Genomic DNA, 15,243 nt, shown 5'->3' with positions numbered 1-15,243 from the left:
GAAACGATCAAATTTAAAAAACTCTTGTTGCTATATAGCAAAGGGTATTAAATTATAGTTTGAGAAGAGGCCCAAACAACTAGATTAAATTGTACGTATTTACAAAACTGACAAAGTCTAGCACTTTATAAGCCACGCCGTATATTTCATATGTTCTTGTGGACCACGTCCGTTATTAAAGGTTCATGAATTTCTTAACTTTGGGGGGGAGAGGAGAGAGAGAGAGAGAGAGAGAGAGAGAGAGAGGCACCGGTACCCTCTCGTACACTTCCTCCTCCGCCACCGCCGTCCGCGTAGCGGGGAGCTGTCGCTGAGCCTCCNAAGGGTACTAAAGTGAATATTCGATAATATTAATGGAGAAGGTGACGAAAAGATAAAAATGAGACCACGAGACACTAATTTGATACACTTTAAATCATAGTACACTAAAGTGAAAAAAGTGTGAAACTACAGGGGTGATATTTGAAGTTTATCTTTTTTTTATTTAAATGCATACAGTACATGCAAATATAGTAAATTAAAAAATATTTTTATGAAATTCAACTTCCATATATATTTTGTAAAAAATTTAATATTTTTAAATATTTCATATCTGTTCATGTAAATTTCTAATATTTTTAAATATATCATTCTGATTTGTTACCGTTGGAGAATTATTTATATTTTAACAGCAGATATGTAAAATATCAATTTTACCATCACAATATACCCTCCAAAAGCCATAACAACTATATAATTGTACAAAAATATTCCCCAAAAAATTTCAATGTTTATCTTCTTCCTCATTTTCTTCTTATGTAAAATTCAACTCATTCCACCGTTGTTGCAATATCTTTTTTCACTCCTCTTTTTTCTAAACTTTTTTTTGAGCCATAAAAAATAGAGAGAAAATTGAATGGAAAAATAACACGTGGGCAAAGCAACATGCATCGTGATCTTCGTGGATAAATGGAGACGGAGAAATTTTAGCTGTGGGTTCGAAACCAACACGAAGGAGAGAAAGGACAGAAAAGAGGAAAAGAATTGAAAGGGGAAGAAAAAGAGTTCTCGTCACTAAAATTTTGATTAAGAGCATAAGCTATAATATAAAAAGGATAAAAATGTCGAGTTACCTCGTTTACTAATCAGGGTTAAGTATTTAACTTATAATTAACTAAAATTTTCTAACGGTATGGACATACTTGAAAATATTAGGACTTTTGTAGAAACAACATATAAAAATTAAACTTTGTAAGTATATATTTGCAACTTACTATATTTTTACAGGGACCAATATGTAATTAATCCGTTTGTAAAAGTCCTTTCTTTCTTGCACCGGGTGCACCTCTAGGAACGAAAATATTTTATGCGGACCATGTATCCACCGTGCATCACCTGCCCGAATATCAAAGCAGTGATGAACGGTTGATTTAACGATCTCACAATAGAGATGTTCCTTAAAATTAGAAATTGACGGACTCGATTGAAAGTTTGAGATGAATAAGGACCCATAAGTTTGTGGTGTATAGATATGGCAATACCAGGTGCAAGGATTAAAATGCGAACTATACCGTGTTCACGTATCGGACCCGGATTCGAAGTTTGGAAGGCATGTTCGATCCGAAAAACCAAACCCGGTTGGGAGAAGGATGTCCGAATCACATCCGATTTGGCTTAATTTTTAATCAATCAATGTTTCAAATTAGTGAAAATATAATAATAAATAAAATTTAAAGCGCATGGTTATACATTAAAAATGAAAGTACTGTAATCATAGAGACGCTTTTATATAATTTCAAATCAAACTAGTCAAAACTTTAAAAAATTATCTAATATCATGATAAAATTTGCTTTTTAAACTATTAACACGAAATCGGATAGTTTACAAGATTTTTTTTTTCAAATATTTTAATCTGGATCCGATCCGATTTTTAAACTAGCCATAGAAGAATTTCGTGGACTCAATTTTCCGAACCGAAATTTTTATTCAAATCAACTTATTTTTTTAAAGTTGGATCGGATTAATAAACGGGTCGGATTAAATTTTGCCACCCGGAGGAAGTTGAGAGAGAGAGGAGAGAGAAAATATGGGTTGTTACACATTTGATGTCATAAACTCATAATAATGTTGTTCTTCAAGATATTACTTAATCATATCTATCCTCAAATAAGATATGCACAAAAATTTATCTTAAAGATTACTTTTTAAATCATCCCAAATTTGAGCCTAACCAAGTTAAAGATTACAATTTACAACCAAATAATATTCTAATGTGTATCTATATTGCCTACGTTATATTATAGACAGAATACATTACATAAGATAAAAAAATATGGTTAAAGAATATATCAGATTGAAAAAATATTTTATTTGTTTCGATAAATGATAAAGCATATATATATCTTTAGTTCAGTATTAAGTCAAGTAACCTTTTATATCAAATGGGTATTTACTTTTTAGTAGTTTAGATTAGATATATTATATATATTTTTTGCTTTTTAAAATTACCTACTAGCCGCTTTAACAGTGAAAAAACCAGCGAATATCTCTTAATTTAAAATACCCATGTTTAGGGGTAGCAATCCAGCTAGCTGTTCGCGAGCCAGCTCGTGTTCGGTTCGAAATAAACTTAAGATCGAATTGCTCGTTTAGTAAACGAACTGAAATTTTCAGCTTGTTTAATAAACAAGCCGAATAGGAGCTAAGACCAGCTCACTCGTGTTCGACTCGATAATAATTCGAATATATTCCATATGGGGCGCATGCCGCATATGGGAAGAAGTTACGGTATATTTTCTCATCTCCTCAGAAAATGAAAAATTATTTTGCTGTATGTTTTCACCGTTACTCTGTTTTGCCTAAACTATCACGGGCCTCATGACACTTCTCTGATTGGGTTTAAGTAGCCGGTCCACCGTGCACCACGGTCCAGGCAAATTTCCCCCTGTTGCAGCCGGCCCTCATTTTTATTGGCCGCTTCTTTACAGTATCTGAAGGCGGGGTTCTGATGCTGCCACGTGGCAGAACCGAGAGGTATTGGACGGTCGGATTAAAAAAATATCCAAAACCCGGTGTTGCCCAATCAAAATTTAGTTTGATATCTAATAATTTAAGACATATTAAATACTCGGCTTTAGATTCAACCGATTTCAAATTTTGTAGTCGAATTTTAATTTGACTTTTTTTTTTTCTTCGGATGCATCTATATATGATTGGATTTTTGGGAGGGCGGTGTACGGTACACAAGGTGCAGGGAAAAGTTGCGTAGCTGTTGGATGTTGCGGTGGGCCGGGTCCAGGAGTTATAACCTGTGGAGAGATAGCGGGTCGTTTTCCCACCATCCGAGTCAACAATCCGGTCCACCTAACACCCCCATCTCTCGGAGGCCCCCATATTTTACTTATTTTCAAATAAATCATATTTATGGGTACCCCAAAATCACCCTAGCACATTGCTTCGCTTTTAAACACCAAATTTCCCCCTTTTTTTTTTTACCAAATTTCCCTTTTTTTTTAATACAGCAGTGAAAACGGCGAGTAGAAAATAGGAATCGACGTGCTATATATATATATATATTTTTTTTTCCTTCTCTCAAACATTTTCTTGTACTACTACTTTCCCTCTCCTTCTCATTTCCATCTTTTCATTTTCACTCACTTTTTATATCTTCATCTTTTCCGGATATTTTGATACCTAAATGCCTTTTCCTTTGTGCCGAGGATTTGAGCCCCGCATAGAAAACGACAATAAAAAAAGAGGGCACCTTGTACTTCGCTACTTAGAAATAAATATTATATGTACTCATTTTACTATTTTCTGATCTTAGCCAACCTACCTATTTATATGTTCTAAAATATATCAAACTTGGCAACTAATCACTCACAATTACTTACCTACTATGCCTACTAAAACAAAGAAAATAGCCCTCATCATTACAAAGTGAATCCCAAGAGTTGTCTCATGATCTTTGAGTTTTTGATAACAGTTATAGAGCCTTTATGTTCAACAGTTATATAACCTTTTACCTCCCATGGCTGAAGCAGATGAAGAAAATCTCGGTTGAAGAACGATTTAGGGTTTAGGCTAAAGAGAAGAATTTGATTCAAGTAAGCTGGTTTGTTCAAATAAAGAAATAAAGAAAAGCAACAATTGAGCCAGTATGGTTCAGATAAGAAGAGAAGAATCGGGTTCAAATAAAGTATATAACAAACTAAATCGGTTCGGTTCAAAGAAAGAATAGGAAAAAAAGATGAGCTGGTTTAGTGAAGAATATAATTCAATACATAGTATATAACAAAATAGACCAGTTCAGTTCAAAGACAATCTAAGAAAAAAATGTGGGCCGGTTAAGGGGATTCAGTTCAAAGGAGCACTACTTAAAGGTATAGCCCACAATCCAAGTGAAGGAAAGAATTTAATGTGACAACATATTACAGTTTAATATCATGGTATAGATAGATGGTATAAATTCGTGAAATTGCAGACGTAATCATTATAACTATGCCAATTTTATTTATCATTTTCTCGCATTCTGCAGGTAATAATTTTTATTTGATCGTTAAAATTATATTTATTTATTTTTAAAATTGGATTATTGATTTCTGGCCAATTGTTGTAGGTGAGATTGTAAATTGAATTCAAATACTATTCCAAACATTATTTTTGAATTCATACAGTAAAGTTGATAAGATTTTTGTTGAAAGAAATTAATTGAAAAGACATTAAGATCTCAAAAATTAGGAATTATATTAAAAATCGGTAAATAACAAGTTCTCTCGTCAAACTATGAGTTATGTGTAACACTGTGATTCTCAAACTTTGATTTACTGTATTTTTTAACTGAAAATTTTTGAATTATTATAATTAATTAAACCTCATTACTTAATTTAGTCGACTAATAAATTAGTAATATAAAAATAATATAAAAGTCTTATAATTGATGATACAATAATAATTAAGATGTTATATTATTTTACATTAATGATGCATCAAGATTTAGTCGACTAAGTTAGATTGCAGAATATGATTGTAATAATTCTAAAAGTTTAAGCTAAAAATTACAATAAATTTAAATTTGAGGTCAAAAATATCACCGAGCTCATAGTTTGAGGACCAACGTGCAATTTACGCAAGATGAAAGTTAAATGGTTGGTAAAAATAAGGGATGTGTGTAATTAAACACACAAAGTTATTGGCGGGGGACATTCTTGGTACGTAAAGCCAAACTATAACTAAAATAGCACAGCTCTCATAAATAGAAATTTTTTTTTTTAATAATGGTAGTTTTTTCGAATAAATTAATTTACAAAAAACAAGAATAAAAAAAAAAAAACTATAACTCCCGACATTTCCACGAGGCGGAGAGAGAGAGAGAGAGAGAGAGAGGGGAGGAGAGAGGAGAGAGAAGCGAGAGCGATCCCTCCCTTCGCTACCTACGGTCCCGTCCATTTCCCTCTCCGTCGCTCTCTTCGGTAAGCGCTCTCTCCTCGCCGATCCTCTCCGCTTACTCCAATTGGTTACTGTTTACACTTCTCTTTTCGAATCGACTCATGTAAGTTTTGTTCGATCTCGTTCAGGAATCTGGTTTTTTGTTTTTTTTAATGGGTTAAGCTCTTCGATTTGATGCGTTTGTACTAATTCGAGATTCGTAGATGTCAGATTCGTTTCTTTAGTGATTCGTGGTCGGATCTCGTGTGGTAGATCTTGTATTAAGCGCTATGAGATTTGGGAGTGAGACCGGCGTGATCTGAAGAAGTTGTAGCTGTTGATTAGGGTTTTTACTTGCACTTTCATCGTTGTTGAAGCCGAAATTAGTATGAAATGGGTATTTTGTTGGAGAATTTCAGTGTAGTTTTGAGCTGAAAGGTGGTAACAAAGTCGAGTTCAGGGAGTGAAGATGAGTTCAATTATGTTCATGATTGGTCTCTAAGTAGTGAGTGAGTAAGAAATGATTTTTTTGGGAATGTGATCGTTCGCTGTGGCTACTTCTTTGATGAGATCTTGCATTGATTGATCGGTATGTAGATTTAGATGTGTAGTCTATGCGGTTGTGATGCAGGCAGAAGCGAAATATTTGATTGAATTGATGTGTTAGTCGCCTAATTTATTGGGTGCCGTAACTTGAAAATTGCTCGTGCTGTAACTATCTTGGCAAGGTTTGATAATGACCTCCCATGAGGCGAGTTTCCGTGTACTCTAGCCTAGATCTGTTAAGAACATTTACTTATCATTATAACTTTGTTGTGCAAGTCCTTTTCAATTAATGTTTACATCTTTTCGGCGCGCAGACCTAAAGTTCTGTTCATTTTCTTCTTTTGTAATTCTGCAGTCTACAACTGACCACTGCCTTAGAAGAAATAAGTGAATTAGTCTTCCACATAGAGTGGCAGAGAGAAAAGGAAAGGGAAAAAAAGAAGCAAAATGGACACAATGATTTCTTTTACTTGGCCGATACTGTGTAGTGTAGAACAGTACTATAGTTAATGCTACTACTGCATACAGGGTGATATGTGTGAACTGGATGATTCCATTTGTTCCTCTAGCGTATTTGTGTTCAATGATGATCAGAGCTTCCATCTCACTTTGTTAATATGCCAAGGTGCATAATGGTATATGCACATTTGAGGATGTCACAGAATTGTTCAGCAGTAGCACTTTCATTCAGTGCTATAGTTTTATACAAAACTGATTGTACCATCAAAATGCATTTGGAAAGTTATAGAATTTTAAGAGGCATTAGTTGTCAGCTGTTCGAACATTTCCTAGATGGCAAATCTTGTTACAATCCAACAACAACACGAGATTGATAACTGGTAAGGTGCAAAATCTAGAATCTAGAAACATAGGAAAAAAGGAAGTTTTTCTTGTCTATCATGTGTTTAGCATCTTACCATTGGTTTATGGCAGTCAACGCGTTATTAGTGACTTAATTCTTTGCATGAATGGCCATGCTTAGTATCCATGTATCTCCTTTTTTCTGATTAAAAGTCTTAGATCTAGTGCGTATTGAATGCGCTCTAAAGGCATGCTTTACATTTGTTGCATATTTGGTTTCACAGTGTGTACCTCTTTTCCTTTCCCTTCCTAGCTGGCTGTGTGTCCTTTGCTTTACCTTACATCTCTGACATCATTGTTCTCGTTTCAGGAGATTACATTAATGTTATTGCCCCATCATGTAGATCTGAACCTGCACTAATGCAGGCGCAACTACTTTTCCTATTCTTCAAGTACTTTTCTTTTTAAGTTCATTTTCTTCCAGCCCCAACCTGAAATGCATGATTTGTCAATTGAGTGTTCCATAGAGTGCACGAAAGATGATTTTTCTTGGGTGCTGTGGTTTTCTTGAGAGTTATTCAAGCTTACTGGTTTCTGAGGGCTCTTGTTGATTTGGCTGAAAGGGATTATTGATGCATTGATGGAGACTGCCTCTTGATTCTTATGATGAGCTGCATAATTTGCATTACATGGTTCAACATGAAAGGAGGATATTTTGGCAATATGTTCACCGAATATACCATAAATAAGGAATCAAGAAAATAAATTTCCATTTTAAAAGTCTCAAATCATAAGTACTGCCGCATGGTTGAATATGGACAATTAGTAATGCACAGACATGGCTTGCAAAGAGAGAGCATATTCTCTAAATTCAATGCGAATGTTTGGTCAAGTTGCAATTTTGCAAGCAAAAATTTTGATTCACCCAAACTTTGATTTATATAATTTCTTTTTTTTTTTATTTTCTTGTTCGGTGGTTAGAGGAAGTACCTTTTTAATCCTCATTTGCTATGTGTTCTGTTTCTCCTTTCTTTGCCCTTTCAATCCAGAGTTGCAAGGTGAACATGTCAGGAACAGCCCTGAGAGATCTTAACGTACTTCCACTTACAGAATTAGAAAAGTTACATGAAAGCTCTGCTAAAGGAAATATCACTAAGCATTATATCTGGAACGGCAATGAGAGTATTGATAAGTCGCAGAGCAAGAATCCTCCCTCTGTGACCTCTTCTCCACTAAATGAGGTTAATGCTGCAGTTAATGGATCAGAAGTTGGGAATTCAGAAATCGAGTATATAGAATCTGAGAACCTGACAGATCTTTCAGATGTTGATTCCAGTCTTACTGTACGACTTAATATCCGCTTCTTGATTTCTTCATTTAAAAGTAGAGCTATTTACATGTATATATCCCTGCAGAATTTTTCATTTGTATATTTGTTCCTGCTAAATCTTAAGTTTCATCTACGCCCTTCAAAAACTTAATATTTTACATATATAGCCTCATACTTTTGGAGACGTCCCTCTTTATAATACAATACCAGTTCATCCCATGAAGTGGATGACTCCCCCCCAACTTAAGATAGAGTTAATTTTGTAAGAAACTGCATTTTAAGGATTAGAAATGAAATTTTAAAATTTTATAAAGGGTAAATGAGTAAGATAGTTGATTTTGGGATTTACATGTAAATGGCTCTAGAATGTTTTTTTTACTTATCAGATCTATTTTCATCATGTATTCCTTTTCATTTTATCATTTGTAATAATATCTTCAATGTCTTCCATAATCTTGCGCAGACACTAGTTAAAAGATTGGACTCAAAGGATTGGATGGTGATATGTGAAGCATTGAATAATGTTCGCCAACTATCGATATACCACAAGGAAAAGCTGTTTGAGCTGTTGTAAGTCCTTTTTTTTCGCATATATATAATTCACTTGCATAGGTTTTCTTCCCCATTTAGTTTGCATTTTTGTAACACTATTGTAATTAGAAAAAATTATCTATGTAACAGGGGAATTGTGATTCCACTGATTGTGAAGTCGGTAAAAAATCCGAGGAGTGCGGTCTGTAAAACTGCAATTATGACATCGGCAGACATCTTTAAGGTTTACAATGATTTAATAGTTGATTCACTTGATCCACTGGTATGTCCTCATATATTTTTTAATTTCTCATTTTGTTCGGTTGAACTGTAATCAAGATAGATACTATAGATTGTTCCTGTACTGTGGCGATATTGTGACCAAGTCCCAGAACTCTTTGTACATTTTAGTCCTTGAACTTTCCTATTTATTGCAGGTACCGCCTTGGACCCACTTGCCATCCAAAATATCAAATATTTTTAAATGACCATTTCGACCCAGTTTCTGATTAACTGTGTAATTTTATAGGGAAAAGGTCATGTGCCGAGTATGTGACTTCCTAAACATCGGGTATTTTGTACGGCAGACTGGGGGCAGGGATGCGATTCAATATATGAGGAAGTTAGGGGCTAAAGTGTTTGAGTGAGTTCAGGGACTAATTAGCAATGTTGCAAAAGTTTAGAGGCTACTGGTTAATTATATTCTATTTACTAGGTGCTAGCAACTAAATAGGCATTCTCAAAATCTTCTTAACCAAAAAAAATCTTTGTGCTGGTGTTTCAGCTTGTACAACTGCTTCTGAAATCTTCACAAGACAAACGCTTCGTTTGTGAAGCGGCTGAGGCAGCCCTAATAGCCATGACAACTTGGGTCTCTCCTTCTGCATTGTTGCCAAAATTGCACCCGTATCTCAAGAACAAGAATCCTCGAGTACGAGCAAAGGCATCAATGTGTTTCAGCAGGAGTGTTCCTCAACTTGTAAGTTACATATTTGACTCATCTTTACAAATACATGAATCGGCAGTTTTCCCATAGCCACGTGGGGTGCTCTCGTAATGTAACATTTCAAGCAATTCTACTTTTTTTCTCGATGGAAGCTAATCATTGCTATACATTGTACTGCAACCTTGAGGGGAGGTTGTTTTTTTGTTCTTTTTCTCTTCTTCTGAAGTTCACAAAGCAAGGGACCTTCAGTTGTCAACCAGATTAGAAATTGAGTAACTAAATAACTTGACTCTATAATACAATTGACCAGAATACTGGTCAATATTGTTTTTCTGTGCAAACTAAAGTCATAAGAGCTTTTTATCTATGCACAAAGTGTTATTCTTCTCATTAGGTTTTTTCTGTTGTACAAATATATCAGTTTTCAATATATGATGCATCCTATAGAAGTGTCTAATTGGTAGTTTGTTGCATGTTCTGTTTCGCATCAAAGTCGCTATGTTTCTTTCTATTTCTTGCCAATTGAAAATATCTAAGATTCTAAATGTCATTATCCCTTGATTTATTGCTTTTTCTTGTTCTTGGTTTATAATAAAGGTGTATTAGATGGATTTGTTTTGATGTATAAGTATGTATGTAACTATATATACACGGTTAGATTTTCTATATGTTTAACTACATTTCAGGAACACTGTTTTTGGTTATACCATCGAAGGTTTCTGAGAAACCTCTACTGCACAAGTCTTTATGTAGTATCTCTCTTAAACAGTAACTTGTTTTAGACAGAAGTTTGAAATAACTTGAGAATAGTAAATAAGAAATAGCAATGGGAGAAGATGGCTACCCTTGTCTTATATCCAATTTCTACTGCGAGTCGAACAAGGGGTAAATCTCAAGAACTGCAATTGAATGAAAATTTCATGGCTTCAGAAATTGGTTAATAAGATGTAACTTATTTGTTATAGATTCAACCATGGCATACAGGTTTTATGCCGGCAGTACTAGATCTAAGTATGAGGTTCAATTTATTTGCATACAAGATAACAATCATATCTTTTACAGGGAATAGATGGAATTAAATCATATGGGATCGATAAGCTAATCCAGATTGCGGCATCTCAGCTTAGCGACCAACTACCTGAATCGAGGGAGGCTGCTCGGATCCTTGCATTAGAATTGCAAACCTTCTATGGAAAGTTTCAAGCCCAAACTTCCAAAGATTCTCTCGAGGAATCGGACATCGATTCTTGGGAATCCTTTTGCCAAAAACAGCTTCCTCCCTTAAGTGCTCAAGCAATTCTGCGTGTCACTTGCGCTCCAAAAGAAGGTATGACTGCTGGTTCCTAGCACGAAGTAATGCTTTCGGATGTTAGATTTCTTTTACTTTTTTGGTGTACATGCTATTATGACTGTGGGAATGATCAATTACGGCTTGGGCTATTTGTTGAGGGGCTCTAAATGGCTTATGATTTTTGTTATGGTTGTCCATATTGATTTTCTAGTCTTGACCATCTTCTTCCTAATTGTTGGTTTTGTCGATCAGTTTCAGTTTATTGCTTTAATTGTTCGATTTCGATCAATCTTTGCCAATGGAAATTTTTGTAGGCTTGACTTAATAGTCTTTTTGTTGTTCTGGATGTTGAAGTACGGAAATGGGGAGAGAAGATCTGAAAACTGCGTAATTTGTGGAACTAATACTCTTAATAGAAACTGCTTCTCAAGCATCTTTTTTTCTAAACATTACTCGACTTTTATTTCCATAATTCAAAATGGAAAGAGATTATGACACAATTGGCATGTTATTAGGAGAGTATATTAGCAAGCAAGAGAACTTGTAAGTATTCCTTGGTAACGTTCAGAATCAAATCTATCAACTGCTGTACTTATGTGAAGGGTATGAAGTAGAATCTGTGGAAGTACTTAATTTTAGTATATTCTGACCACATGACTGGAGCTAGTGTGCCTGAGTGGTGTAATGCGGGACTGCCCACATTCACCGGCGGCCTGGGCCAAAATCTGGGCCAGGCTGTGCCGGGCCGGATTCATGGATATCCTGCCCAGCACCATCCTTCGGCCTGGTGTTTATTATTATGTGCATTAGGGTGCGTTTGGTTCGGGTTATCCTGGCAGGATAACAAACAATCCTGTCAGAGTTACTGCGTTTGGTTTATTTGATATGTAATATGTTCGGTATTGCGTTGTTCGGTATTGCGGCATTACAAAGTGTAAGATTACACTGAAAATATTATCGAGGAGGTGTGTATCTTGAATTACTGAAAGCGACTAATCTTGCATGTTATATAAAATTACAAATTTACCCTTCCAACTCTCGAATCCTTTCAATACGTCATTTTAAAAGTTTTAATTTAAAATTTTGAATAGTCAACTTTCTAATTTAAAATTTAAAATTATAGATTATAAATTTTAATTTAAAATTTAAAATTTAAATTTAAATTTTAATTTTAAAATTTAAATTTTAATTTAAATTTTTAAAATTTTATTTTAAATTTCTAAATTTTAAATCTAAATTTAAATCTAAAATTTTAAATTTTAAATTTTAAAATTGAAATTTGTATTTTAAATTCTAAATTTTAAGTTTAGATTTTAAATTTTAAATTTTAAATTTATATTTATATTTAAAATGTTAGATTTTAAATTTATAAATTTAAAATTTAAAAATTTAAATTATTTAAAATAAAATTTAGTGAAAAAAATATTATTTGTAAACAGTAAAAAAAAGTTTGCCAAATATGGCTAAGGATGATTTTGAAATAAACTATTTTTTATTGTGAAAATTACTAAATTTTACAGACTGAATCAAATATAGTAATGTTATAAACACTATAATCTAGTATTACATTACTGCATTAAATCAAACGCGTTAATACATCATTAGTAGTAATCTCATTTAGAAATTCAAGATACTTGGTTCGCATTATCCTGTCAGAATTATAGAATATCCTACAAGAATATTTTCATATTACTATATTTTCAAATTATTATATTTGGTTTATCTCGCAAATAATCCGATTGATAATGCAGCATTAATACTAATAGCACAAGATATACAGTAATCCGATATTATATTATTGTATTGAACCAAATAAAGTAATACAGCATTAGTAGTAATCTGAATAACAGATGTCGGATTATTAGTCATGCTGAGATAACCGGTAATACAACGTAACATGAACCAAAGTACAATGGTAAGTTCCAAAGTTAATCTAACTCATGTATATATATTGAGGGGTCCACTAAAAAGTACCCATAGCATGAGTACAAAACAATTAAGTTTCTAACACAATACATTTCATGTGCTGATGATGATGCGAATGAAAGCACCAACTCAACAACTTCATGTTCATGCACCTACGTTGGGACGTCGCAGTCGCCACCGAATTCAAACTTAGAACTCCCACCAAACCAACGGCTAAGTGGACACACAAAAACCCTAGCACTCACATATATGTTTGTAATTTGTGCTTGTATATTTCCAATGAAACTAAGTTTAATTTAATCTTCATCACCACTTCTTAATTTTAATTTGTTTGTTTTGATTCGACTTTTTCTTTTCTTAATGAGTTGAGAATTTTGTTTACGGGAGCTGTTTTGTTAAATTTTTCATCTTCGTCTGAAATTTAGCTAGCAAATATGTACATTTCAGTTTACTTACTCTGTTTGGAATTATAAGAAGATTGCGGTACGTACGTACAGTGAGAAAGTCCGATTACGCAAATCGTAATGAGATATATTTTTTTTATGGTCCATCAAAAAACAAAAAAATTTATTTTATTTTATTTTTTCCTCCAACTCTGTTTTGCATAATAATATTAGGCTTAATTTGGTATTGAGGCCTATCAAACACTGTTAGATAAAATAGAGTTGAGAAAAAAAATATATAGAGATATGATTCTGCGTTCTCCGGTGGTACCGCAGAAATATATTGTAACTGACTCATCGCGATATGCGAAACGCAATATTAAATACGAAAATAAACATAATATTTTTTCAATGTACTTTCTCACCGCACGTAACGCTATCTCCCCGCAATCCTAAACTAAGCCTTAGATGAAACTCCCTACCAGACGGGCTTTAAAATAGAAACAACAAAAGGGAGTCAATGCTTATATGTGTTGTTGAGAGGATTAAGGTGTTGTTTTTCTTATTTAAAATGTGAAATATATATACCCGTACTTACATACTCAGATTCTGAACTTTTATTCATATTACACTCTAGTGGTAAAATAAATACATATTAATTTATTAAATTTTATCTTGAAACAACCTTTTTAAAGCTCAATAATCAATATTGCCAAACAAATAGTATAACAAATATTTTACAATACTAAAGAGTATATGAACTATTTGTACATTATTTTATATTTTAAAACTCCTCTATCCTTCCTTCTCCCAGATCCAGTAACAGTGAGACCCATAACTTATCAGATCCAGGAGAGCTTTTATTATTATTATTATTATTATTATTATTGTGACATAGAAAGTTACTATGCTATCGTTTTTTTATTTTTTTAAAAAATAAAGTTAGCTAAAAATATAAAATAAAGTTTTAAATTTAAAATCTTATATGCCAATCATTAAGATTTTAACCAAATGTGCTAGATATGGTACGATCAGTGCATTGCTTTGAAGTGAGAAGTTTGATCCTTATTTATCGTGCGATATTATTGGGCTGAGTTTTGAAGCTTTTCCAAAAAAAAGTGAAAAGTAAAAAAAATTTGAAGATGTGCCTCTCAATTATGGGAAAAAATATATGTATACCTGTAACGGATGTACATCTTATATCCTCTTAATTTAAGGATTTATAAAATCTCAATAGATTTTATAAATTTTTTTTAAAAAAATTAATGTGAGAAGTGAAATCATATATACACCACCAAAAAGTCTAGGATGTAAAGTTTATATTTTATTATACGGTGTATGGATAATATTGCTGCTCCACTATAGGGCTACTTTAAAATTACCTCCTCAATTTTTTTTTTAATTGAGATTGTTTTACTTTTAGTTTTTTTTTTTTATAATTGATCAATTGTTTTAATCAATGAAATTGAGAATTTTATTAAATTGGATTCTATAATCACTTTTATAGCAAATATAAACTTGGACTAATTGGTGGCTAGTAGCTACTATATATAGCCATAAGTTTAATAAAATTTTTTAACTTAACTAAATATAATAACTCAAAAAAAAAAAAAGAAACTATAGTTGGGGAGTCTATTTCAAAATTCTATTGGTGAGGGGTCTCCATACATTTTACCCAAAAAAAAAAAAAAATGAACGGTAGATATTTGTATGTCCCTATAGGGCTTTTATGCGGACGGTCGGAGATGAACCGGTCCGGCCCGTGGTCCCCACCTATCGCTCCGGAATCTGCGAATCCCACCGCTTCATCCCCCGGATTCTTCGATTACTTCTCCGACAATCCCACTCGCGTAGTACCGTCCACCGTCCTACCATTTCGCGCCACGTGTCCCTCACCGACCCAATACACAGAAAAGTACACCATGCGGCCCTCCACGGGTCCACGTGGAGGTCTCTCGACCCCATCGCATTAAAAAGCTACAGAACGCTAATATTTTTTGGGTGTGGTAAATATGCACCGAGACCCCTCTCCTATTGGCTACTAATATATCTCACCTGAGTTATCTAAGTTAATTACATTTA

At 33.6% G+C, this 15,243-nt stretch overlaps 1 protein-coding gene across 4 annotated transcripts; it reads left to right on the top strand.

Moving 5' to 3' along the window:
• On the top strand, window positions 5,328–11,177 carry LOC109710787. Of its 4 annotated transcripts, none has more exons than XM_020233542.1 (7): window positions 5,328–5,451; window positions 7,125–7,180; window positions 7,804–8,097; window positions 8,548–8,654; window positions 8,766–8,898; window positions 9,400–9,594; window positions 10,624–11,177. In XM_020233542.1, the coding sequence occupies exons 2-7, from the start codon at window positions 7,175–7,177 to the stop codon at window positions 10,906–10,908; spliced, it is 1,020 nt and encodes a 339-aa protein (XP_020089131.1). In that variant the 5' UTR covers window positions 5,328–5,451; window positions 7,125–7,174; the 3' UTR covers window positions 10,909–11,177. The 4 variants fall into 4 exon arrangements, with proteins under 4 accessions (XP_020089131.1, XP_020089133.1, XP_020089132.1 ...); XM_020233544.1 differs by having other exon boundaries at window positions 7,125–7,206; XM_020233543.1 differs by lacking the exon at window positions 7,125–7,180.

This window comes from Ananas comosus, linkage group 5 (assembly GCF_001540865.1).
Source record: "Ananas comosus cultivar F153 linkage group 5, ASM154086v1, whole genome shotgun sequence".
Classification (NCBI taxonomy): Eukaryota; Viridiplantae; Streptophyta; class Magnoliopsida; order Poales; family Bromeliaceae; genus Ananas; species Ananas comosus.
This window is presented reverse-complemented; position numbering and strand designations above follow the sequence as displayed.